The sequence below is a fragment of the Drosophila serrata genome, unplaced genomic scaffold, assembly GCF_035046125.1.
Source record: "Drosophila serrata isolate PLE 108 unplaced genomic scaffold, ASM3504612v1 contig_116, whole genome shotgun sequence".
In the NCBI taxonomy this organism is placed as follows: Eukaryota; Metazoa; Arthropoda; class Insecta; order Diptera; family Drosophilidae; genus Drosophila; species Drosophila serrata.
The window spans coordinates 18,606-46,326 of NW_028257014.1; the positions used below are offsets into that span (position 1 = coordinate 18,606).

Genomic DNA, 27,721 nt, shown 5'->3' on the forward strand with positions numbered 1-27,721 from the left:
GTGCTGCTGCTGCTGCTACTCTTCTAAACTTTTTGAATCAATTTAAGTTTTGACATTTTAATGATAAATTTGTAACATGCAGAGGAAAACAAGGGGGAATGCCAGCGATGTTGTATGTATGGCGGAACCCTCGCATTTTTCAAGGAATCCAGTTTATAAATTGCTCCAAGTGCTTCCTGAACAGAAGAAAAGAGGGCAAGCGGTTTGCTTATGAACTAAAATGGAGTTCGAAGTTGAGGGAAAAAGGGATAAATTGAAAAAACTATGCTCAAGTGAAAGGAATTGACTTTCCCCTTTTTCAGCGAAACCTCTTTCACACGCCGAGATTTTCTTCTAAATAGTTTGTGGGTTTATTGAATTTTTCATGAGGTTAAAAATGATCAATCGCTTACGTTGAGGTATGAGGTATATTAAGGATAATAAGAGAGGTTTAATCAAAAGATATATTATCTTTGTAAATAAGCTTTAATAAGAAATTAAAAAGGATAAAGAACTGGAGGCTTGTTTATCTTTAATTTCTTCCAAACTGACTTTTTAACACAATATTTTTCTTGTCATAAATTCAATTAAGTCGGGTAGCTCAAGGACATTTTCAATTCCATAGTTTTCCTGCACATACCTTAAAGCTACTTCTTAATTCTACTTGAATCCACACCCTCTGCATCCCAAGTAAATACGTTTTTATCGGGGAACACATGTTCGAGTGTGTTTATCGGGGACATAACATCATAACAAACATCGTTGGCCATCTAAAACTCATTATTGACTCATTTCGGCAGTGATGGTGTTGGTGGTGGCCCATAAAGCGCCCCGAAGTATGTTGTCTTTATTATTTTGCTTTTTTTTCGGTTGACAGCCGGCAAGCATTTCCAATTAAACCGAACATTGGAACACACTGTACCCCAAAATCATTCCTGGGAGTGTCCCTGTGTCTCTTTGTATACATATATGTATGTATGTATGTATGTATGTATGGCCATTAAGACCTTTGTAAACTGCGGCAGGCATATGCACTTAATGGCTAAAATACACACACTCCCAGACCTCGAGATACATTCGTTCGTATCTGTATCTATGTTATTTTGGGGTATTGCCGTTTGCGGCTTTGGCAATTTGTCGCTTTATTTGCGGCTTCCTTAGCACTTTGTTTACATTCCATTTGAGGAGTCCGCGTAAACAAGTTGACAAGTTTTCGGTAGTAAGTATTGTTACCCGCCCCCAGCAGATATTCTTGCAACCCGACGCTACTATTTTCCAAATAAATTGTGTGGCGCCATACCAAAATGTCATCATCAATTAGTTCGATAGATAGCGATTATCATCGATAAAATGTGACACACATAATTGAAAAAGGGTTGAGAGGTGATGGTAAAGCAAATTGAAAATTGAAATTTGAAAGGAAAAAGGGGAATTTGATAATAATTATTAATGATTAAGCATTCAGACCTCTATTTGCTGTTTAATTAATTTTAATTTAAGCACTATTTATAAATATATTTTACTGATTACAATTACATTTACTTTAATCAATAAATATATCCATTGATTTACCTTTGTTTACTTAATCTAATTCCTAGAAAAACTAATTGTCAAGCTGATTAGATTAATAAGCTTAGAAGTATACAAACACAATTTCCCCTTAGCAATACAGATTTTTTTCTACCTTACAATACCTCTTTAGAATGTGAAGAAAACCCACTGTTTACCATTCACCGAAGACAAACTACTTACTTACAATGTTTTCTATTTTGTTTGGATTGCAGATAAGAGGACGACCCACTGGGACGAAGGCGGTCAATGTCTGATTGCGAGTGGACAGTCGGAAACTGGGTCTCTCTGCTCCCCCCACCCATAATATATGACTGATAATGGCCGGTTTGGAGCTGGAAGCACAACAGCAGCAACGACAATGGCCAAACAAAATGAATACTTGAAAATTTGGAAACATATCAAATGGCGAAATGAAAAGTAAACAAAGCAAACGAACTGAATCGGAATATTATTATGAAAACGAGATTTATGCGAAAACGAAACAGAGAAGCAAGAAGCACACAAAGAATACCCAGAATTTATATATTTATAGAACTTATTGGGCAATCGCAGCGTAAACATTGATGAAGCGAAATCAAGTGCCATAGTGAAAAAAAGCGCGAGTGTTTTTATTTTATTTTCGTTTTTTAAGTTCTACTTAGTCAATACTGAAATCACACGACATATCGCCGGGGGAATTACTATATATATACATACATGAAAATAGGGCAGATATATAACCACCGCAACAATATGACAATATCAGCAAGCATCCAACATAATAACAATGCAAATCGCAAATATGAAAAACTCATTAAGCAGCCGCAATTGCAGTTTGGAACGTCCGTGACCGGAACCCAAACGGATGCGAATGCCCATGCGGAGCCTTCGGCGGATGCTGCGGCATTCAGCAGCGATGGCAGTGTGAATTCGGGCAAGGACTTTACCCATTTCAATAAGCATTTTGGCAATGGACATGCCATCACAGATCGCACAATGCTGCTGCCTCCGGAGGACGATGTCGCCGCCACCAACGGCATTGTCACGTACAAGGGGAAATCGAATGGGAAGGGAACGAGCGGCCATGGGAATGGCAATGGAAGTATCAGCCTGGAGTTCACGGGCAGTCCTCCAAGCACCTCGTCATCATCGTCAACGGCAATTGGCATGACCGGCAGCAGCAGCAGCAGTAGCAGTTGCCACCTGCCAGGTGGTAGTAGTGGTGCTGGGGGTGGTGGAGGATCCTCCTGCTCCGGCTCCAGCCATTGTTGTAATTTAATTGCTCGTCGCTGCTTCGGCATCAACGTGCGGCGATGTGTCTTTGCCCTGCTGGCCATTACGATGGCTAGCATTTTCTACTATACGCATTACGTCGACACGGGCATGTTTAATGGGTGAGTACTCGTAGTTTCAGTTGAAGTTAAAATGAATCAGTGAACCAGTCCCCTGGTTGGTCAATTTCCCTTGATTGTGAGCGGAAATTGGTTGAAAATTAGAGGTTTTTGATGAGGTTTAACGGTAGGAAATGTTTCTAAAATGTACCGAGGTTCAACAATGTGTAATTTTTGTAGCATACTTTTGAAGCGCAATATTTAAAATCTAATAAATCGCGGAGTATGATTTTCTGTTTCTCAATCATTGAGATTTCTAATCAAAATTCAATTAATTTGCTTAGTTTTTATTTCTCAAACTATCGATTTCTCCTCTTCAATCAATTTCATATTTTTGAAAATTTAAGCGAATTTTTATTGTGCTCAAGTGGCGTCTCTGGTGAAAATGCACTTTATGTCTGCTCTGTGCTCCTCACAATTTTTCGTTGGCCATGAATGTGGTGAGCTTTTGTTGTGTGCCATGTTTGATTGGATTTTTTCCCCGTTCGGTCCATTTTCAAGTGGTTTACGAGAACACGGGCAGAGGGATTGCTTTCAATATGCTGGAAATTAAATTAAAACAGGTGTGTGGCATGCCAAAAAAATGGGACGTAAAGGATGGGAAAATAAATTGGAAAATATTTGTGTGTGTGTGGGGGGAGAGGAGAGGGAAAAAGCCTTTTCCCTTTTTTCTAGTAAGCGGAAAGTCATGTAACGCGGTACCGATTTAAGAGCGTTTTCAATCACAGTTTTTTTTATCCGGCGGGAAGTACCACTAAAATTTTAATGCCTTCTATGCGCTTCTCAAAGTTTTCGAGCCATTCAATTTTTTTAGTGCCCCTATCCGTGGCAAGTTTCACCTGCCAACAACGACCGGTGCTATAGCCACCATTCGCCAAATCATCAAGCGATTTCTCTATGGCCTTTTTTTTTGCACCAACGACAAAAAAGTTTCATTCTTACCCATTCCCAATGCCCTTCGACAAGTTCCACTTTTGCTTGAGTTCAGTTCAACACCTTTTTGGTTGGCTTCATGCTCCTGCTCCTGCTCCTGCCTGTGCTCTCAAGTTCAAAGAAAAACCCTAGCACCTGGGGTTTTTCTTTTTCGGCTTCTACCGCCCCGGCTTCTATGACATACTCGAGAATAAAACTCATTTGGTGCCTGGCATTTCGACGGTTTTGAGCATAGGGTTGGGTTCATGCACAGCACAAGTGGTCCTCGAACAGGAGGGGGAAAATGTGAAAAGCCCGGGAAAATATTGCTCATAATTGTGCGCGGCGTAACTAAAGAAGCATTCGCTGGCTGTTCACACTACTATTTTCATTCGGTTTTTTTGGTGATTATTGTACGCGAGAGGTCAACATTTTCACTATTGCACAAAAAGAAAAAAACTGAATTTAATTATGTTTTAGATTAATTGAAATGTATTTCCCCAAATTCCATAAATATTTAATAATTTAAAGCTTGGATAAAAATAACATTGAAATTAGGAGATTAAGAAAAAATGTATTAAGAACTTCCCCCGTGTAGATCCTTTATAATTTTGCTTAATTTATGCCTTTAAAAGAAGGATATAACAATTGTAAGGAAATTGTGCTTTTAAAAAACAAAGCCTTTAGGATGATCCTCAATTTTATTTATTCCCAGTTTTTTGTTCAACTTAAATGTGCAACTTGTAGGTAAATAATTCTTGCTCAATTATTTTCTCTGTACGTATTTTTCGTTTGTTTTTTGTTTTTCTTTGTTTTTTCATTGAGGGTGTATATTAAATTTTTCCCATGAAATTTTTAGCTGCCAGCAAGAGAAACAGTTATTTGGTTCACCTGGCTGTTAGCTACTTTTGCGCGCAATTATGGTTTACAAACAGTTCTACCGAAACCATTTTTCGCCCCCGTCCCGTCCCCTTTCCCCTTTCCCCGCTTTCTTCATCTGCAGTAGTTGCACAAACAGGCAGCGAAGTTTTTGATTACTTTCATCAACGGTTGCCGGCGAAGATTGCTCCAGGAGTTGGCTACCTGGGAAAGGTGCGTTTTTCCTTGCTTTCCTTTTTTTGTTGTAGGTACTTTTCTACTGACTCTCCAACACGCTAGCATAACGCAAATAGGAACAAAACAAGCAGCTAAACAAGGATCCTGGAAATTCTTATCCTTGACCAAAGCGCAAATGTTATTTACATTTTCCAAATGCCAGTTGATTATTAAATATTTACCCTAAGACCAGGGCACTCGAAAATTTAATTTACGGGCCCAAGACTGTGGCAAAGTTCATTAGTTGGCTAAGTGGGTTACCATCAATCAGGAGGAAAAAGGACTGGGCCATATTGTAGTAATTGCATGAGGCATAAGGCCATATGTGTGTGTGTGTGTGTGTGTGTGTGTGTGTGTGTGTGTTGCAGCTTTGTGTGCGTATGCTAAATTTTAATGAATTCAGATGGCCTGACTCCATGATTGTTGCATGCGGATGGCCAGAGTTCAAGTATGTGTGCGTGAGTTGCAGGGCAAGGGCACTGAAAGAAAAGTTAGAGGTAACAATACCAGGAAGTCTTTGTAGATTAGTATAATTAAAGATCACCCATGCCTTTAACTTGGATAATTCTTTTCAAATATTTATTGTGACTGTCCTTTGGGAATATTAAATAAAAAACTTCAGTCATTTCCTTTATCATTTAGGATTTGTGTATCCCATAAACTTATAATTTCTTTGCCTGTATTTCGTACTTCTTATGAGCGACCGTCCTTAACGTGCAAAATGCGGAAACAAGTGACGTGCCAAGTTTAAAGCCTTAGCCGAGTGTGTGTGTGTGTGTGTGGGCGTGTCCTGCATCCTGGCTTCCGTATCCTCTTCCGCCTTTGCTTCATCCCTGTGGTTGCCCCTGTGGCCATAGACGCCATCCAGGATCCGATGTGCGTGTTTGTTTATGCTGTCTGTCATTATTTGCACTCGCACACACACCCTGCACACACACACCCTGTGTACTGTGCATTTATGCATTTGTTTTTGCTGCTGCTGTTGTAGGTGCAAAACGCATTTTGACAAAATGCAAACGTACGTGATTTGCATGAAACAGAACTGAGTGACTGACAGACAGGAGGAATGGGGATGGGTTTCGGGGGTAACCAACACTCTCACCTCCTGACACGACGACAATAATTGATTTGTAATGCAAAACCTGACAAAATTCCCTGTAAAAATAAACCAATTTACATGCATTTTTCATACAACTTGTAATTCCTAATTCCGCATTTTAATTGAGTGTCTGTTGCAAATAGGTTTTAATTCTAAATACACAATATAAGTATACACACAATTGGATTACAGAGGAGTTTTAGGTGCAAAATGTTTGTAAATATTTTAAATTGTAAGCATTAAAAAAAGGAATAGAGAAAGAAACATTCTATTAACGATGTAAGATTGATTGATTTACTATTTTATTCTTTTATTACTTAGCTTAAAAACCTTTTAAAAATACTCAAACTGTCATCTATTTATTGTTTCTTATTTATAAATATTGCTTTATTCAACTCTTCCCTTTATTTATAATTTATTCACTGTGTGAATGACAATTTCCCAGATTTTATTCGCCTAAAAAACCTTTATGAAAAGTTATAAATCTGACAGGAGTTTTTGTGTTTATTTTATCGCCATTAAAATTTCAATTTAGATGCAAAAAATGCTACCAATTTATTCGCTAATTTGCCTGACAAGCCGCTTATTCAGCTGTTATCCTGCGTTTGGGATTGCGATTCCGACTATCCTGTCGCCTGCCACGACGTGCAATCACAACGCCTGTCACCAAATAAACACGTATATATACAGACTTTATATACATATAAGTGTATATATATATACAGGACACACTCCATGGCATGCTATGTTTAGTTTGGAAACATTATTTGCTTTGCGTGTTAAGTGCGATAAATGCAATTCGATGTTAGATGTGTGAGTTGGCTTTTTTTCCCCAGAAGGACGCCGAGGGGGTATAACTAAAATTGTTATAAATGCACTAAATACGGCACAAATGCCCCGTCGATAATCAACACATAAATTACTGCCGTCGGTCGAGTAATTTAAGCGTAAACAAGTGCGTGCCAGTGTGTGTGGCGTTGTTTGCGTTGCACATGACGTATACGTGATGTGATTCACATTTGCGTGCATTAATTGACTAAATATTTTAATTGAAAATGCGATTATGGAACGACAAATGGCCGCGGGTTGGATTCGATTCAGCGATGCTGTGTTGTTAAAATACGATTACATATGCGTATTTGCACAAATCCATGTGGCGGCTGGAAAAGAAGGAAAAGCGCGCAAGAGCAACGATTTCCCATTTAAGGAATCCTCGGACACGGACCAATTCTTGTCTGGGTGTCCTGCGAAATGCAATAAATAATTACTTTTATTTGCTTTAAATGCAATTACAAACAAACATGCAAACAGACAAACGGACGCCTTTTGCATATACCCCTGTCGCCGCTGTCTGGCAATTTCCCGACGGTTTTCCCCCGCACACCAGTTCACAGTTCATTTGGCCCGAGTGTCCTGGCGCAGAGTCCTTTTTCCGGCCTCTGTTCTTCGAATGGTTCATGACATTTTCCCACTCATTTCCCGGCCTGCAATTCAATTGAACTTGCCTTGCTTGATTTATTTAATTAACTTTTTTCTTCGCATTTTCCCGTTTCGTTTCGACCACAATCGGTGAGTCCTCGTTGAGTCGTCGATATTCCGATGTCGGGTCTTTATTTCAAGTACATATTTTCATTGGGTTCCACCATTTCCCGGTTTCCTCATTGCTCTTAAGTGGCCGCTAGCCAGTCGGGAAGGGGAATCTCCTTAATGCTCGAGAGTTCGAAAATATGCGATTGCAACAAAGGCGGAATGCCCGGGGCACACAATGGATGTGTAAAATAATTCAATTTGCCATTGCCGATTTATTGCAATGTAAGCGTTTCCACTGCAAGCAATAATATTCTTTGAATTGCAATTAATTTTGGAGGTGTTGAAAGTGAGGTAATTACATAGAATGCTGCTGGAAATGAAAGTAGAGAGGGTTAAAAATATTAATTTATTTTTAAATTAACAATTAGCATTAGCATTAGCATTAGATTTATATACAATATACAATGGCTATATAACAACTTTTATGCAAATCTGTAGAATACTGAAAAAGTTATTATTTTTTCTCTTAATTTTCTGATCGTTCCTATGGCGGATATATATAAATTTGTATATATATAGTCCACCGATTCGCCATGATCCGACTTACATATATACTTGCAAAATTATATAGATAGTTTCATTCAAATAGGTTGCTCTTAAATTTGATCCAAAACAAATTTCGCACATCTGTGCATATGATTCCCAACTGGTTCTAACATCCCCGGAACGAAGTGACTTCTGCTGGCCAAGTCTCAGAAATGTGTTGTGTTACAAAAGTTGCAAGTCATTGTTTACAAGTGTTCAAAGTAGTAACTGAACATGCATACTTACTGGTTATAGATACTTACCGATCAGAGTTACTTACTGATCATAGTTACTTAATTAAATAGCTCGCTGTTTCTCTCTGACTCTCTCCCACTCTCTCTATGCCTATCGCTTTATGTTAATCTCTAGAGGCAACTCCTACTCTCCCGCCCACTCACACTCACTCTCCTCGGGAACTATAAATAGAGGCGCTGAGGTCGCGCGCGCCTCAGTCTGTCCTAGGGGTACCTAGTGTTAACATCGATAGTGATAGTGCAAGTGATCACCCTTCGAGACCAAAAATATGACGTGGCCAATGCAATGGATCTGGATGACCAGGATGAAGTCACCCAATCTTGGTCACTACACTGAAGGAAGTAAGCAATGACGAAAGAGCCACGTGTCCTCTACTTACTGTTCAGAGTTACTTACTGATCATAGTTACTTAATGCTTATAGTTTATTACTGATCATAGATACTTACTGATCAAAGTTACTTACTGATCATAGTTACTTAATATTCTTTGTTACTTACTGTTCGGAGTTTCTTACTGCTCAGAGATACTTATTGCTCATAGTTAATTACTGATCATATTTAATTACTGATCATAGTAACCTTCTGATCATTGTTAGTTCATGTTCATTGATACATACTGATCATAGTTACTTACTGCTCTTAGTTACTTACTTGATAATATATCAGTTAATCACTGAATTCATTTTCCTTTTTACAAAATTCCATTCGAGCTTCCCAAATAAAATTTCTCCTGGTATATATCCCGCCATTCCGAAGCATTGCTTAAGCTGCTCTTAAAGACATTTTTCGGCCAGAGTAAACGTTTTCGCTGCACTCGAGTTTAATTTACTTTTGGCCTGACATTGACAAGCTTCGACCGCAAATCGCCGGGCGATATTTCTGGCCAGAAGCCGCGCTTAGTTTACTCAGCCAGCTCATTTCGCCGGCTCAACTTGGCTTGCCTTGGCTCGGTTTGCTTTTGGCCCATTTCTGTTTAAGTGGCCGCCGCTCTGTCTTCTTTTCCCCCAAAAAGTTTCGTTTGCTTTTTGCATTTGGCCAGCACCCTTTTTGGCGCTGCTGCGGTGTTTGCTTTATTCATTTTCTTTCCCCTGTTTCATTTTTTTTTTCTTTTTTGGTTGAAAACTAAATATATTTTTTACGCTCCCTTTTTTGTCCCCTCAGATATCCTTTTTATATAGCGCACTACACATATCCTTGTGCTAGATTCGCATTTTATTATGCATTTGCTGCTGCTGCCGTGGTGGCTGTCCCGTTTTTTCAGAGGGTCTCTGCTTCTTTCACCGAAAAATCTGCATTACGTATGCGCCCCGTTGGCCGAGAGCGCATCTCAGCCCTGCCTTTGCGGCTGCTGCATTTGCTACTTTGCAAATTTATTACAAATTTTTACATACGATTTATTGTCTGCGCTGAGCTCGCTGACTCTGCCCAGTTCGAGGAGGCATCCGGAGTCATATTCCTATTGTTCCTTGCGGAAAAGCTTTAAAGTCCCCCGGGGAGGGCTTAACGTATAACGTATACGTATACGTATATATTCTACGTATGTATGCTGCAATTTATGCGCTCACGGATTCAATAAAACCGCCTCGCGTCATGTCTTCCAACTTGACTAATAAGCCTTGGCCACGCTCATGGCCGCCAGCGTTCGCCTGCCCTGCATTCATGCACTGAGAGAAATTGAGGAAGATTAAATAGTATGTATATTTATTACAGTAAAATTATGTTTATTTGATTTTTTTTATAGATTTTTGAAGCTAAGGAAACCTCTTATGGATCGTTTATTTGTCGTACACCTTCAGCTTCCTTATTCGATAGTGTCTTGTAATTTACTTTAACATTTATTTTGGAAATCGAACTTAGAATTAAAATATTAGACAAGAATTAAGCTGAGGCATTCCATATTCTTTTTATTTTATAAAATACTATCATTTATAGGCTCGAAACCTATTTTTAAAATATATTATATAGAAATCACTTATTTTTCAAGTATGAATTGCCATATTTAGATTCAAACAGCTGCTTTCACGGCTCAAATATCTTGAAAGAAATATTTTCTTTATCTAAATTCTCCACAATTTTCTTCAAGTGCCACTCCCATATTCCCAGCTTCGTTGACAGCGCAACATTTGCGCGGGAGCTTGCAGTTTGCCAAGTTTGTTGCACGCCCGCATAAATAACACGTCGCAAATGCATAAACTGACTTTTTGTTGCCTAATTTATGCAGCACAAAAGACGAAACTATGGCCCTTCGACCACGCCTCCGCCTCCTGCCAGCTCTTTTTCGGGGACACGCCCCCTTCTTAGCCAGCGGAAACGGAAATTTTGTGCTGTGCACAAATAAATCAGCCAAACTGAGGCCAGAGAAAGCGAACAGAACAGGTTGCCTGCCTCGCAAATGTTGCACGAAATGCAAACAAGAAGGGGCTGGAGCCAACGGGGCAGAATTTCTTCATCAGGAGCGGGGCCAGGACTTTGGGCTTTGGGCATCGCAAAAGTTTTGTCCTTCTTTTCTTTCTTTTTTTTTTTTGTTTTTTTTTTGATGATCAGCTCTGAAAACGACCTGTAAAGGTTGCCAAGGTATCAGTGAACTTACCTTTTTTTACTTTTACTCAGTCCAGGTGATGAACAAAAGTCAGTAAAGGGAGAGGGACTGGCCTCAAAGGATGAAAATTTGATCTGAAAAGTTATAAATAAAGTTTTTACATGGTAATTAGTTGGAGTAATTAATTTAGAGATTATCTACTATTTAAAGTTGTGTGTATTTAATTAAGAAAATGTATAAATAATTGTAATAGAAGGTGTGTTTATGTCAGTTCAAGTCAAGAATGGAAGAAACAGTTCAATTAGAAAATCGATTTACTAAAACTGTTGCCTAAAATAATTCTTGAACAAGAAAGGATCTAAATTAGGGTACGCGAAGTTTATGTATCCTTGCAGAGAAAATCGATCATAACTAAGCCAAAAAAGCATTAATTTCGATTCGGAAAGCTGTTCTGTGCTAGTTTTTAATGGGTTAATAAATCTGCATACATAAAATACATTTTTAAGATATATAAAATTTTGTCAATTTTTCAATTTGTCAACAAGGTCAAAAAATCACTTAAAAAGTCAGAAAAAATTTCAAAAAATTTATTTTCTCTCCTTGATGCCTAGAAAGATTCGCCTGTTAATGCTGATCAAGAATATATATGGAATATAGGGTTGGAAATGACTCCTTCAGTTAATTGTAAGCTTCTGACTGAAATTTTAATACCCTGCGAAGGTATAAATATTCGATTTCTTTTTATATGAAGATTTTTCTATAGTCCACATCTTAAAAAACTCATAACTAAGCCAAAAAAGTATTAATTTCGATTCGGGAAGCTGTTCTGTGCTAGTTTTTAATAGGTTAATAAATCTGCAAACATAAAATACATTTTTAAGATATATAAAATTTTGTCAATTTTTCAACATGTCAACAAGGTCAAAACATCATTAAAAAATTATGAAAAAATTTCAAAATTTTTTTGCTTTGCTTTATGCCTAGAAACATTCGCCTGTTAATGCTGATCAAGAATATATATGGAATATAGGGTCGGAAATGTCTCCTTCTCTGTGTTTTAAGCTTCTTACGAAAGTGTAATACAATGGTACAAAAACCCAAACATATTACATACCCACATATTTAATATGCCATTTTTCTATTGATTAAGTTTGTCCACTAAATTCCCTAAGTTAATTAAGCATTTATGACTAACACAGAACAACTTTTAACAAGTTAACTAAAGACAATAGAACTTGATTACTGCACAGAATACAATCAAAGTAATTATACTTCAACAAAACAGTCAGGATTTAATTAAAACAACATTTATTACCATATCCGAAAAGCGAATTAATTGCAGTTGGATGCGTTAGTAAAGTAAATGTGAAAAACAATATTTTTCCACAAAACTACAAACCAGAGTTGAATACATATTAAATTTCTAGGTGTTTCTCTACCTAAAAAAATATATTTCGTTAGCTCACACAAAATTCGCATAAATTTGGCATGCACTTGGGAAACTATAGCGAAACTTGTACGCTTTTATATTTATAGCTAATGTTTTGATTTACCGAGTGTGTTCTCCACATTACGCCCTAGTCTAGGGAAGGAAAAAGAAAAAGGGAAAACCTTGAATTTGGATATTTTTCTACCTGCTCACCTGTTTTATTTTGGCCGTGTGTTTGTGGCTGCTGTGTATATGTGTTCGTTCGCTATCTAAATATTTTGTTTTGGCAGTGCAAAAGTTTTGCCAGCCTGCCTGCCTGCCCTCACGGACTAGGCTCCCCCTTTTTGTAATGCAAAAAGTATTTACATTTTGCAAAGGCAGCCTCGAAAAGGACTCCTCGCCTGGCTGGCTGCCTGCCTGCATGCATGTCCTGTGCGGCGCCTTTGCAGATTTCGGAGCTTGGCCTAATAGGTTTTTGTTAATTTTGGGGATTTCACTTGAAAGGCGCTCAGCAAAAGGTTTTTACACATGTTGCCGCTTTTGCCTAAGCGCTTTCTCTCTCGGCTTTGCTTGTTTTTCTTTCCTCTTTTTGCTATTATTATTATTTTTATTTTATTTTCCCGATGCAAGTTTTCCGGAAGCCAGCCAGGATATATGTGGAAATTGCATAAGCTTTATAATAAAACGCTGACTCTCCACTCAGGGTGGGCCTGGACTCCTAAAGCATGATAAAATCCAAATAGGAAACTTGCCCAGGTCAAAGGTGATTCTCAGGTTGTTTTAGGGCACAAACTTTTCCACTCCTATGAGAAAAGTTCTGACCCAAGCAGACAGATAGACGGAGTCCTGAAAGTCGGAGTGAGACGGAGAGTCACACAAACTTACATTAGATAGCTCAGTTTTCAGCTCGTTGTTGGTTTGTTAATGAGCCGCATTGTTGCCTTTTTAAAGAGGACACAAGGTGGAGCACAAGGATCTAGGGAAGTCCAGGCAAATGAAGATATGTGCGACAGGCACTGGGGTTTGAGTTACAAAGCAAAGAAAGTGCGCTGGTGATATATAATGTGTATTATATAGAAACTATCGTAAAGTATTAATCTACCGAAAATGAAAATATTGAATAAATATTAAAATATATTCAAATATTGACAATAATAAATTATCAGAAAAATATTATTTAACGTACAATTTTACCTAACGTTTGCACTTATTTGTTTCTTTATAATATTTGAATTTGAATAAAATTGGATAGTGACTAAAATTAGAATGGATTCTTATTTTTTCTCCGTGTCTCTTAACTAGAGATATGGAGGGAAGTAACCATCTGGTTGGCTTTTATTTTGTGGCAGCGAACAGGAGGCGACATCAAGCCCAAAACGCTAACGACAACCGCCGACGATGTTTGCATATTACGCATACGCAGCGTTGTCGCGTATCTCAATTTGGCTGCCCGTCCCTCCTCGCTCGTCGCTCTTCCTGCTACTTCATTTTTGGTTGCAACACGTTGTGCTCTACTTTAGTTTGCTGTGTTGTGTCATAGCTTCTCCCTTGTTTTGGCCATCCTCCCAGCCGAATTCCCGGCTGACAAAGCAAATACAATAAATGAACGCCGCCAGCGCCTCATCCATGTCTTTCGGAGCGGAAGAACTGCACAGCTCTTCGAGGATATCCACCCCTCCGAAACCCCAAACCCTGCAACAAAATGTTGCATTTCGGGGCTTTGTGCAGTTTGCCATTTTATTATTTCTAGCATATTTTTTTTATGCATGAGTTGTTCCTCCTCTGACAGCTTGCAAAGTCAACGTCTGTGCCTTTATTTCATTTAATTGCTTTGGTAAATATTTAAATGTTTTAGCTTTGAGTGGGTTTTTTTTTTGGGGGGGTTAACTGGTGAAATTACAAAGGGAAAATGGCGGAAATAAAAACAAGTCTTCAAGCTTTAGGTTTTGCCAGTCTTGAAGGTGGCTTAGAAACGGCTTACAAAGGTGGCAGGGGAACAAAAGAAAAGCTAAGGAAAATTTAATTAAATTAATTTAAATATAAAATAAGGTAAATACCTAAAAAATTTTTACTATAAATATAACTGAATTTAGATATGTTTAAAAATTAATGAGAATTTTTAAAGGGTTTTGTGATGTACCTAAAATATTTCAAAGTCATATTCCTTGATTAAATTTTGTTGTATATAAAATATCCTATATCGGTCATTCTTTTTTTGCGCTTTAATAAAGACTAATAATATTTTGTCCTATATTTTCAGTCTCATACAACGCGACACTCATCCCGCTCCCATAATCAACTGCCGGATGATAAATGCCGGTGGCAAGCATATCCGAGATGCCTCACCAGCGCCAGATCACAGATCCGAGGCTCGTCTGAGGATAGATCCCAAGGTATTGGTCTTTGTGGAGACCACATACTCCGGCCTGGGACGTGACATAGCCGAGCTGCTCGTCTACAATCGGATCAAGTAAGTACTTCTTCTGCATTTATATGTATGTGTGTATTTCGGGCTGGGGCAAAAGAGGAATCATAGACAATTAGCTCAGACAAATTTGCATAATTGCAAAGGCAGCGATGCGGCGATAATTATTACACTCAAACTAACTGCGAAACGGAAGTGGCAGCGAAACCGACACCGCCACGTTGCACAAGCCAGGATGAATGGGAGCCAAGCGAGGTCCTTTGGACTCCGGAATGCTCTACTTTGCAGCTCCTCCATCCCTTCCTTCCCTTCTTCCTTTCCCTCGCTAGTCCTGGCCATTGTCAATGTTGACCCAATTTGGGTAGTTGGCCATAAAAAGGCAGGTTATGAAATTAATGCCAAGCTATGCAGCTTCCCCTCTCTCTCTGTCTGTCTATCTGTCTCAGAGTCCTGGGGAATGGCAGCAAACCAGCAAAGCATTCCAGTTTAATTGGCAACTTATGCTTTTGTGGTCGAGTGGCCGCCACAGCATCTCCTCCCTCCCATTCATATCCATCCCGGGCACATCCATCTGGGCCAGCTCAGCCGGAAGTTGGTCTCTGTCCCTCTGGCCAGTGTTCCACCTGCTCACCAGGCTCCCTCAATCCTTAACTCCACATTGCCCTGGCCAAGTCAGCAGTTTTTCCACTTTGTCTGCAGGCTCAGCCTGAACTTTAAGGAGAAGTTGAATTCCTAAGAGAACTGGATTGTAAGCTATAAACATATAAAGTTAAATAAGAAGATCTTGGATATTTAAAGACCTCATAGGTATTTTAAAACATTTTCCTGGAGAGCAATTATAATATATATATTTTACTAAAAAGAAAGAACTCAGGAAATAATACAAATTGTGTTAGTTTTCTCTTCCTGTCTAGTTTCCGTACAACTACTAATCTTATATAAATATTAAATGATGATTACACCTAACTCAACTCTCTTAAGACCCACTCAGATTCATTTCTCTAGGGTATTCCCCGTTCCCCAATCCCGAGGCTCATTTTTCGTTGCCTACCTTCTGGCGCACAAAGAGTTATTCTTTCCTTGGGTCATGCCTTTGTAATTCTGCTGTCTACAGCTGTGTGTGTGAGTTGGTTGTAAGTGTGCTTGCTGAGTGTGCTGGTTGTGTGAATGGCTGTTCCTGGGCATCCCATCCTGGCCGGTCGCCGCCCAATTGGTTAACCGCAGTGACCGCAGGATGCAGCCTCCTGCAAATAACCGCAATTATTATACCAGCTGCACTTTGGCACCGAGGGCGTGGCTAACTTTTCAATACCTTTGCCTCATTTTTATTTTTATTTTTTTCTTCACACTTCTTTAAAACATTTTCCCCACACATACATGTTTTGTGAATTGCGGTTAAAGGCATGAAAAATGGTTTGAAAAAGCCTGAGGACTTTTCCTGCAGCATTCTCTTCTCTCTCCCCCCTTTTTTTCGGGGTCCAAAAGTCAAAGGGCAAAATTTCAATTTGCCGCAGCTTTTGTTGATGTTGTTTGGACTTCTCCTTGGCTTTTGTGCTGTATAATTAAATTTTGTCGTTATGGCAAGAGCGCAGGGCAAACTAGCTTTACACACACAGAGAGAAAGAGAAGCCGGCGGAGACGGAGCTCCTTCGTCTCATTTTCCTTAGACGACGACGGCGAGTCCTTTAGTGGTGCAGACAAGTGCTTCAAGTTTAATGAGATTTCAAGTACAAATAGCAATAGCGCAGCGATGCCGTTCATCTGTGTCCCCTGGAAGGGGACCCCTTTCCAGTTCCCCTGGCGCTGCCAGTTGAATAATGTCTGCCATTGTCTCCAGCGCTGTAACCAAATATGCAGGCGAATGACTCTCATGACCTAATCAACTTGGCCGTGTGAGTGAGCAGTGAGCTGGTAAAACTATGAAGGGTAAAATGGAAGGTATTCTAGCTGAATATGTAGATAATATTAATATAAAACAATATAAAATCCTGAATAAACTATAAAAAGAATAGTATGAATCAAACATTTGTTGTGCTAAATGTACTCTTTAAAAATCTGTCATTAAACAAGACTGTTGTTTTAATATTGAAATAATACATAGATTAACTATGATGTTGTCTAATAAATTCCTAAACTTATTTCAAACTGTAAAAGCAAACCCAAAAGTCCTTACATCTCCTACATAAATATAACATTCCATAACTTCTTCATCAAATATTTGTAGTGCTAATCTCACAACCATTGCTGTATGTCAGAGGGCACTGCTTGATGCCTCCATTACTCGTTCAGATTGTTGCTGTACTTGTCTGCTTATCAATGACTTCATTAGTGTACTCTTCAGTGACTAGTCTGCTGCCATTGCTTGGGGTTTCGGGTACTCGAAACTTTGCCCAAGAGCATCAAGAGAAAGAGAATGGGAGAAGCAGCAGGGCAACAAATTTCATTAACATTACCATCTCATTATTGCTGATGACTTTTGTGTGTGGGTGTGTGTGTGTGTATGAAGGAGTTTTGGGAAGAGCAGGAGTTTCTGGGTCGAGTGAGTATGGGTGCACTCACTTATGCATACTAAACGAGCACAAAAAGAAAAAGGAATAAAAGTACAGAACGGGAAAACTAGACATGAAAAATAATCAGAAAATATCAGAAGATTATTATAGTTCCGAATATTTAAGAAAAATCAGGAGAAACTAGTTAGAAATGCTATAGTAAAGTGGGGTGCAAAGTTCTATCTCGCAATCTATAGCTTCAATATAGCTTCCATTAATTTGAAAAATAATGTCTAGATCCTATTCAACTTCTGATTACCTGAACTCACCTGCTACTCTCTTCTCTCTCTGCACCTTGATAGCTTAAAGGATAGGTGCCAGAAAGGCTGCAAGCGATTGCCTAGCATGTAATGTAGTTTGAGTTTGTTTCACAGCATCCTGGGGCATCCTGACTACAACATCCTCTGATACACACACACACACACACACACACTGCTCCTGAGCAATCAAAGTTGTCGCTGGCGCCATGGCAGCCATTATTGAAATGCGTCCTGCTTCGTCCTGCTTCCACCTCCACGTATCTGTGTGCGAATGAGTGGATAGAGTGTGCGTGGACGGGACACAGGTGCATGCAACGGCACTTGCTTTTCCCATTATCAATTATTTATGAGCCAGAGCGACGCAACGCAACGCGACGCTGCTCATTGCTCCCAAGTTGCCACTCAATTAGCCATGAAAAATTCACTCGCTGACTTTCCAAGTGTCACACTTGACGTATGCGTAATGTTGGCGAGACAAATGCTAGAAGCTCTCTGTCTTTCTCTCTCTCGTTTGCTAGAAGTGTCGCTAAATTTATTCAATATTTGCAGAAATCGCGCTGCATTTTAAGTGGGTATATATCCTGAATATAGCCGTGATTTTTCGCCACATCCTAATGGATCTCTCTCTCTCTCGGTTTGCTATCCCTGCTCTTTAGCCAAGCTCCAATTAGCTTGGCCAATTGATTGATTGCCAGCTTTTCGGCTCTTTCCTCTTCGCTGGCTTCTTTTTCTACTTTTTGTTGTTTTTTTGTTCCATACAAATGGCCATCGTTGTACATACAAATTTTTGGGGGCCAGAGAGCCGTGCCGCCAGCAAGTATGCAAAGTTTTGCAAAAGTTTTTACGCCCGGATTGCCGCCATTTGTGTGCGAGCCTGAAACTGGCCATTTTCCAAATAATAAACGGGGCTGTCGAAAGGCACAGGAATTACACAGGAATATAAGGGAAGATCAGGCTATAAAAAGGATTTTTTAAATAATATTAAAACCTCTTTTGTTATGAGTAGAAGGTAGTATAGAATGAGCGTTTAAGTATGTTAAGCTAGTAAAGGTAAAATATATTTCTTTAGAGACCATTTCTTAGTTAAAAGCTTTCAAAGTGTTACTTAAAGTAAGCCATGTTACTTAAAGTAAGCAATTCTACATATACATATTTTCTTGTTACTTTAATTCTCTGTGTATAACACACCAAAGTTTCTGCTGTCTCTAATGCTCCGTGAAATTCTAATGAAATATTCCGAGGTAATTACGCGGCCCAAAAGACACTGCCATCAATGGTTGCCTTCCCCTACCCTATAGATCGTTTATTAAATTGCCATTTATAATGTGCAACGGGGGATGGATGGAGGGATAGATGGTGTGCATTATGCGCCTAATAGCTACTTAACCTTATTTTCAATTTTTGATTTGGTCTCGACAGTCAGGGAAGTCAAGTCAAGTCGAGTCGAGTTGAGTCAGCACACGGAAGTCATCAGCAGCCTTGTTATCATTTCAGCCCGCCCACAGTGTGCCTTATGTGTGTGCACAGTGTGTGTGTGTGTGAGTGTGGGTTTGTGTGAGTGTGGGTTTGTGTGAATAATGTAGCATGCTTTTGTGGTGGCTCAGGCCAAAAACTGCGCTTATTCCGGGCGCTGATTGCGCCACTGGGAGCCCGAAAACTTTTTAAAACGCGAAATGGCAAAAGGCGAATAACGAACGCCAACTCCGGCCCCAAACCCTCTTGGCTGACGTCAATTCAGCCAGACACATGGCAAACGCCATAAACAGCCACCACAATTGGAAGCTTGCCATGGCAAATTCAGACTAGAGAGGGCCCAGGATCAGGACTGAGACAGGGACCAGGACCAGGACGAGGACCAGGACCAGGACCGGAACCAACACCAGCACCAGCACCAGGTCCTGACTGCTGTTGTTGGCTTCTGGCTCCCCTTCGCTAACTGGCATTCCCAGCTGCCTGCTGCCTGCTGCTCCGCTTGGCTCGTCATAATCACACCCTTTTCGCCAATGTTTACTTTAATAATGTCGCGGAAAATTTTTATTTTCAATTTTTCACAAGTCAATGGAGTTTAACCAGCCACCAGAGCCAAGGGAGCACAGTGGGAATCAATGGGCTGTGAAATTATATTATTTTCCACAAGATATGAAATATACAAGGGCTTTAACCTGCTATTAAGGATTTTTGTTTAGAACTTTAGATGACTTATAAGATTTTAAAATGAACTATGTAAAATTTTAGAAAAACAACATAAATCTTATGCAGACCAGCAGATATTCCATTAGTTAATCATCTCGAATTCCATTTCCTTGACAATAAATAACTTGACAGGTCATGGTCTCGAAAATTCATTTCCCTTTTTAATTAAAAATTCAACAACGAAATCCATTTAGTGAAATGTACCAAGCCCACAAACTGAATTTTAATAATAAACATATATACATATATACATATATATATTCTTTTAAGGGTTGTATTGTTATGGCAAGTCACTTGCCTTTAAAAATTGAAAATTCCATTTAATTTGCAATTAAGAATTCCACAAATCCGAATTCAATTCCGAAGAATCGTTCCATTAAGATTTCATAGGAATGTTTTCCACTGTTTAGCCCCACGACAATGGCTATGCAATATAGTCCACATACAAATATATATAGTATATGTATGGATTCATACATATAGTATATGTGCCAGGTCTTTATATTATTTTCCCACGTGTGCCAAGCCTGCATGTTTGTGTACGGGAAAAATAAAGAAAAATATTTTTGCTCTAGCGCTTGGCACGTGACGCGGCAGTTCGAGTTTCGTTGTTGGGCTGCTGTTCACAGAGATTGTTCCCGCAACCTTTAACCCCTCGTTCTGGCACCACAACCCTGGCACAACCCCCTGGTAACCCTGGCAGGGTGAACCCCCTTTCCCACGCTCATGTTTTTGTGTGACAAGTTGGCTTTTTGCTGGGGCTTGTTGTTGTCGCTTGTTGTTATACTATTTCTTCTCCCCATCTTTTCTTTCCTATTCTTTTCTTATTTTTTTTTTCAACAAATTGGTTATTTTATTGAATTACTCAAGCAGCAGGAGGCAGCCCCCGCAACTGTCGTCTGGGCTGCGTGATTATATTGGCCTAAACAGGCGCTCCTCGAAGGCTAGGAAGGGGCGGTGCTGCGGTGAAAATTCACGAGTCGCGACTTTAAGGACGTTGCCTTTGCGTGTCTCTCGATTTACACTTCAAGAAAAATTATTATTTATTTATCGCAGAAATTGTATTAAGAATTAACAACATCATTGCAGTTTGCCATTTAAGTACGCGTTTCAATAGATAATCGTTAATAATTACGAATAAAACATTCGCATTCTTTGAATGTATATTCAAAGATTTTGTTATATGACCCTTTTTTTGAGAAATCCAAAATTAAAAAACTTATAACTCAGCCAAAAAAACATTAGTTTGAATTCGGAAAGCTTTCCTATGTCAGTTTTTATTAGATTAATAAATCTGCATATTCAATTTAAAATATAAAAAAGTTCAAATTTTTATACATTTTTTTTTTGACAATTGTAACCCCTAAAATATGTTGAAAAATTTGTACATTTTTTTTCTGTCTAAGGTGGCTAGATCGACTCGGCTATTGATGCTGATCAAGAATATATATGATTTATAGGGTCGGAAATGACTAATTAACTGCGTTTCAAGCTTCTAACGAAAATAATAATAACCTGCAAGGGAGTCTACTGCTAGATTTAAACTAAGATTCCCAATAGGTTCTAGTTATGAAACGGCATTAATCAAACTGAATCTTTAGCACTACACTAGCAATATTAAGAATAGTTGTTTGTTTTAAATATAACTTTATTTGTATCAGAATAATATTTTATATTTACTTTTGGTTAAATTCATACTTTCGATTACGTCTTTAAAAAGTTTTCAATTTCTCCCCGTGTATCCTCAATTCTTTCCACTCATATGTGTTGTGTGTCTGTGTGTGACTTAAGCAGTTTCGCCGCGTATAATAAATTTTCTAGTTTAAACTCATTTATTGCCCTCGCCTCGAAAGGATGAAAAGAATGGATTGCGGGTTAGCTGCGGTGCTCCTAACGAGCACCGCCTCCTTTAGCTCCAAGCTCCTCCCATCCGATGCCATATAATGGCCATTTGTTGTATAATTTTCACATTGTTTAGTGTCCCGAGTAGCCGAGAAAAGTAACTTCCGCTTCTCTCAAGCGCACACAGTTGCCTCCTTGAGGAGGTTTTTATTTATGATATATAGATTACTCAGCGAGGAAGTTGCTTTGGCGACGGCCAAAGTGCTTTTTTGTCGAGGAGTGACAGCATATTACCCCACTTCCAGAGGACTCTCACCGGATCGGGCGTGTGGGGGGTTAATTACGCTTGAAAATTATAGGCCATGGAGAAAATGTCTTAATACGGCACGGAATTAAATTGGAAATACGAGTGAAAGAGGGTGGATTTGCGGAGGTGCGGCTTAACCCCATAATGGCTTACAATCAATTTCAAGATCTTTGATAAGCTAATTGAGCGAATGTACTCGAAGAACTTTAAAGGAAAGGGATAATTTAAAGGAGTTCTATAGGAGAATTTATTATAGTGCTTAGATGTTTAGACCTTAAATTATATATTGATTAATTTAATTCCATAAATATTTCAGTAGACTTGCAAGTTAAATATTTCCCCACAGAACTGTGATGTTATGAAAATAAATCAGCTATAAATAACAGGAACCCCCATGAGTATACACCCCCGACACATGTGTTCAGAAGGTTAAGCATTTTCCGACTGATAGAAATCAATCGCCTCCCACTCACTCACTCACTCACTTACTCACCTGGCCAACTAATTGGCACACGTGTCTGCTGCTCGGCCCACATCTAATCAAGTAATCAGGCTGGCAGAGGCAGTCCAGGGCCAGGTACCTTCCCTGCTAATTGCATCATTACTCACAGCTAATAAGCTGAAACTTTGCCTCACGGCGCCACTTTTGGTCATTGCCTACTTTTTGGGGCTGCTGTTATGGCAGGGATCACCTGGCAAATCACCTGGCTGACCACAAAAACCGGCTTCAATTGGGTTTAGGCTTGGTCAAATCAAATACCTGGGATTTGTTCCATTAACACAGGTGTCGAACTTGATCTGTGGTCTTGGGTTTTGTGAGAAGAAATTAGGTTCTCTGTTGGGTTTCTGCCATTTTCAATTATGTTATTGGTATAAATTATACAGCACATTTAAATTGTTTAATTATGAGTTAATAAAGGTAAATCTCTTAAGTTAAAACAGATAAAAATATTTCAAGAAATGTAAAAAAACTCCAGCTAATCCTTGGCAAATTGTGTAAAATATTCCATGTGTCCAAACTTTCTGCTTTACTCTGCTTACATTTTTTTTTTTTGGAAAGGAAGTTTTCATCTCGATTGCGAGAATGTATTCTTAGCATTACAAGGATGTGCAGGAATCTCTATTTGCGATACGCCCAACACCCTACAGCTTAATTTCCTGGCGCAAATATCAACAAGGTCGCTGCGAGACGCATCTTCGCCTTTCGCCCCAGAGATGAAGCGCTCTAATGAAATTACAAGGCAGTAGTGGCAATGCCGGAAGTAGGGGGTGAAGTGGCTTCCTTTAGAGCCAAAAGGGGGCTTTTTGCCCTGGAATGGAAGCGAATGCTCCATGCGGAGTCCGCACAAGACCCCGTAAGCCAAAGTGGCAGTGGGAAGTCAACTAAAACTAAGCTCATTTAATGCGTTGCATAAGCGACAAGCGTGGGCGGCGATGCCGGCAAACACTCGCAAACCTAGGCGGAGAAATACCAACACACATACCTTCAGATAGACAGACAGAGAGGCAAATAAACAAACAAACAAACACAGAGAATGCACCTACAAACCGGAAACAGGCGACAAGAAGAAGAACGCAATGGAGGATAACACGAAAACATGAGAGGAAAAGGATTCAGTTCGTAGACCGAAGCTGGGAGTACGCTTTCGGAGGATTTGAAGCTAGAGAATGTTATAAAGTATAATATAATATTATTTTCTAGATAATGCAAAATATTAACAATCTCTTTTTTAATACATTTGATCCTTGGAAATATATTCAAACATAAATGCCACTGAAATTTCAATGCAAGTTCCTTCAGGTTACAAAAATAAATCATGTCTTCTTTATATTCCTTTCTAGACAATCCAAATATCTATGTACTCAATTCTCAAGATTCCCTTCTAAACAAAGTAATGTTACTTTCTAAAAGAGTGCAAACAGCACGCTCTCAAGCACGCCGGCATTTTGCACTTTTACGTTTATCCTGAGGATAATTTAACACCCCATACAAATGCAAACAAATGAGCGCAGCCAAGCCCTCTAACAAATACGAGTATAAACGTGTGAAAAAAACAACATTTATTTACTTGCAAGTAATACCCCGGTAATGGGTTTTTAAAACAAATCCGCTGCGGGCCTGTAAATGAACTCGCTTTTCCTCCCTCCTCCTCCTCGCTTTTTTCCCTCCTCTGTGTGGCAATTAAATTTCAAATATCAACACAGAGCCAGAGAGTGGGAAAGTGTCATTATATAGTTAATTAAACAAACATTTTGTGCAGATAAAACGCTTTAATTAATGCTCTTACGGCACTCGAATAACCTAGCAGAAGTTGGCATTAAATCTCCACCATTCTCACCTGTCCCTCACCTGGCATTGGAATTCTTTTCGTGCCTGCGTGTGTTGTGTGTCATTTGAGGCCGATGATGTGGGTCTTTTTGGGCCACTCGATGGGATTGTTGTTATCGGGGTTTAAGGGGAAATATATACATATTAAAATAATAATGCAGGAGAGGAAGCCATTAAAAATAATCAGTTGGGACATTAATCAAAAGTAATTATATGGCAATGTCCACAGAAAGGTGGAGCTTTTATTACCACAAGGTCAATAAACTTTAATTTGGTCAAGTGGTTAACATTAAACTGTGAAAAAATTATTATGAAAGGCATTATGCATGGAACTTACAAAGGGAATATTTTATTATATGTGGCTTTCATCATTTTTGAATTAAATAATTTAATTAAATAAGAACCATTCATGTTAACCTCTTTAAAGAGTTTGTTTTTATTTACAAGAAGATCACATTTTTAATTCCTATGAAAATCTAAGAAACTTGAGGACCTACATAACTTTTATAACATAACCCTTACCATATTCCCTTGACAACTCTCCAGGACATCACTCTTTCGACTTTCCAGTTTTCCGACTTAATTTTCCTTCTTGAAACGCTGCTCCACTTTCCTTCCTTTTGTTCGTGAATATATATATATATATGTTGTCCACGAGCTGTCGCTGGGCATGCGATTTTTCAATATCCGGGAACGGGCGGGACCATAAATGACCACTTTGATGGGCTTGCTGGCTGCAGAATCCTGCCCTTCACTCAAAAAACGGAGACCCCATGCCGGGTGACACATGGTCTCGTGTTGACGCGCCATAAAATATGCAATGCATGCAGTGTGTCAGCGTTTTAACCGCCCAGCAGCCACCCAACCACCACCCCCCAAAACCACTCCGTGTGGCCCCACCTGGTTTTATTTTAACCCCACCACACCTGCAGCCTTCCATAACTCAGCGGGACGGGGAGGTAAAGGAGGTAAGGCAGGGAGGAGGCGTTGCGGCGGAAGGCCAAAAGTCATTTCGTTTTTTGTCAGGCCCATCGCACAAAACTATCAATAATATGCCACACCCACAGGCAAACCATATTTCCCCACACAACACACTTGAGGTTAAAATAATAGTTATTTTTGTGCCGAGGTTGTTTGCTTAACCTTTCTTCAGGTTTGCAGGAGTTTAAATTACAGAAAGAGAGGGCTAAAAGTGGGCAATGATTTATTTTAAATAAATCACTAAAGTTGCATCTAAGTAGATAATAACTTATGTTATGAGTTACTTATTTGTATTATATTCTTGAACTCTAATTCAACTTCTGTTAGATTCTTAGAGCAGCTTGAAACCCTCTCAAAATAAGCTTAATTTTTATTAAGAAACATGATGAAGTTATTCCAGATCTTTCCCATTTTAAACCCTATTATTTCAACCAATATTGTGCGTACATTCCACGTGACTGTTTCGGCCCGCTGGAGCACCACATTCAGACATATATAAACTGTTTTGCTTTATGACTTTTATATGCAGCCGAGCGACGGGGGCAGTTGCAAATATTTTTAATATGCTTCGGCGAATGTGGCCGCCACTGAACAACAAAACAATACAAAAAAAATGTTAAAAAAAAATTCGAACGGGGCAATGGGGCAGCCATTTGGTTTTTTACGTCCCGTTTTAGGTTTTTACGTGTGTCCTGGCCCTCTTAAATGATGGAAACACCGCTTGGCATATTGAATAAAGTGGACAACCAGCAATATTTTTTGGGAAAAAGGGATCGCTGGAGGTGGCTTTGGTTTAGGGTTTGTGGGGTCTGAGCTTTTGGTTTTTGGCATTGGCTTTGGTTTTTGTTTAGCTTTAAAATCCACTAAATGGCCGGTGGACAGGATGTGCTGGATCCAGGATGCTGGTCTGCTGGTCGCTGTGTACGCAGCAGGATATACCCGAAACCAAAACCGACATTTGGTCCCCGCATATGCATATGCATTCCAGATATAGGGGAGAGAGAGAGGAAAAGCTGAAAGGGGGAGAAATGCACAGAGACAGACATGAAATTCAATCAATTGGAAATTCCATATCAGTGAAAATATTTTAATATTTATGCAAAATATTTACGCAGAACGGAGGGAACTGCGTGTGAGTGTGTGCGTGGTGAGCGTGGAGCGTTTAGCAGGTTTACCCAGCGAAAATAATAATATTGAAATTGATTTTATTCATAAGAACGTTGAATATTTATGCAGCCATGCTCAATGTAATTATTGCATTGGTTCTGACCCGTTCTGGTTGTAAGTGCTGCTGGTTATGTAAATTGAAATGAATTACGAATAATGGTGCTGGTTAAAAGGTAACTAACATACAAGAGGCGTGGGTAAACATATTATTAAATGTGGAAATAAATGCTCCTGGATTTATGCTTTGATTAAAAGCAATCTAAGCCTTATCTGGGTTTCAGCTCACGTTCACGTTGGAACTCGAAAGGCATTGCCTTTATTTCTGTCACCCATTCTCCGTGTCTCTATGGCAAACAGCTTTTGACAGCCGGATGTCAAATGCAGTTCTGCAGCTGCCTTGGGATCCTGGGATCCTGCTTGGATTTCCTCTTGCGTCTCATTTCCCGACACACACAAACATTCTCAATGAATGTCACATTTGACAAGCGCTCGCTCTCTTTCGTTCGCCATGTTTGTTTCCGCTTTGACAGTTATGGCGCGTAGCTGTTTCACAATGTTGGTGATATCAATAATCTAATGGGAACAAGGATCACAGTAAAAATAAGTGCAAATAGGACTTTAATAAAGGGAAGGAAATATGTAAAGAAATAGTAAAGGGGTGTGAAGGATTGTCTACTTTACGATTCTTTTATATTTTATCAATATTAAAGCTTTAATATATATATTTTTTTTCGGCATGACTGTAAACATTGGAATTTAGAATTTGTAAGAGGAAGATATAGATATACATATATGGGATCGTATATTCACATTTTTTAAATCTATATTTATCGATCTTTCTATATGACAATTTGTTCGAGAAATCAAAGTTTAAAAACCTCATAACTAAGCTAAACAAGCATTAATTTCAATTCGGAAAGCTTTCCCATGTTAGTTTTTATGAGGTTTATAAACCTACATACTCAATATAAAATAAAAAAAAAATTAAAATTTTTGTCAATTTTTTTTTTACAATTTTAACGATGTAATCCCTTAAAAATGTTGGAAAAATTTTAAAAATTTGTATTTCTCCAAAACTAAGCTAGAAAGATTCAGCTTTCGATTCTGATCAAAAATATATATGATTTATGGGGTCGGAAATGACTCCTTCACTGCGTTTTATACTTTTTTAGTAGATATTTACCAATATTTTTATATGAAAATTTGTCGTAAAAATCAAATCTTAAAACTCATACCTAAGCCAAAAAGGCATTAATTTAAGTTCGAAAAGCGGTTCTGTGTTAGTTTTTAATAGGTTAATAAA

General features: G+C 38.9%; 1 protein-coding gene across 1 annotated transcript in view; it reads left to right on the forward strand.

Moving 5' to 3' along the window:
• The first annotated feature begins 787 nt into the window (after positions 1–787).
• The window catches only part of sfl (N-deacetylase and N-sulfotransferase sfl), a 35,052-nt gene continuing 8,118 nt past the window's right edge, over positions 788–27,721 (forward strand). The window contains exons 1-2 of the mRNA XM_086825842.1: positions 788–2,924; positions 14,626–14,835. Of these exons, the coding sequence (XP_086681968.1) occupies positions 2,248–2,924; positions 14,626–14,835 (887 nt within the window). The 5' untranslated portion in view covers positions 788–2,247. The remainder of the gene's footprint in view (positions 2,925–14,625; positions 14,836–27,721) is intronic.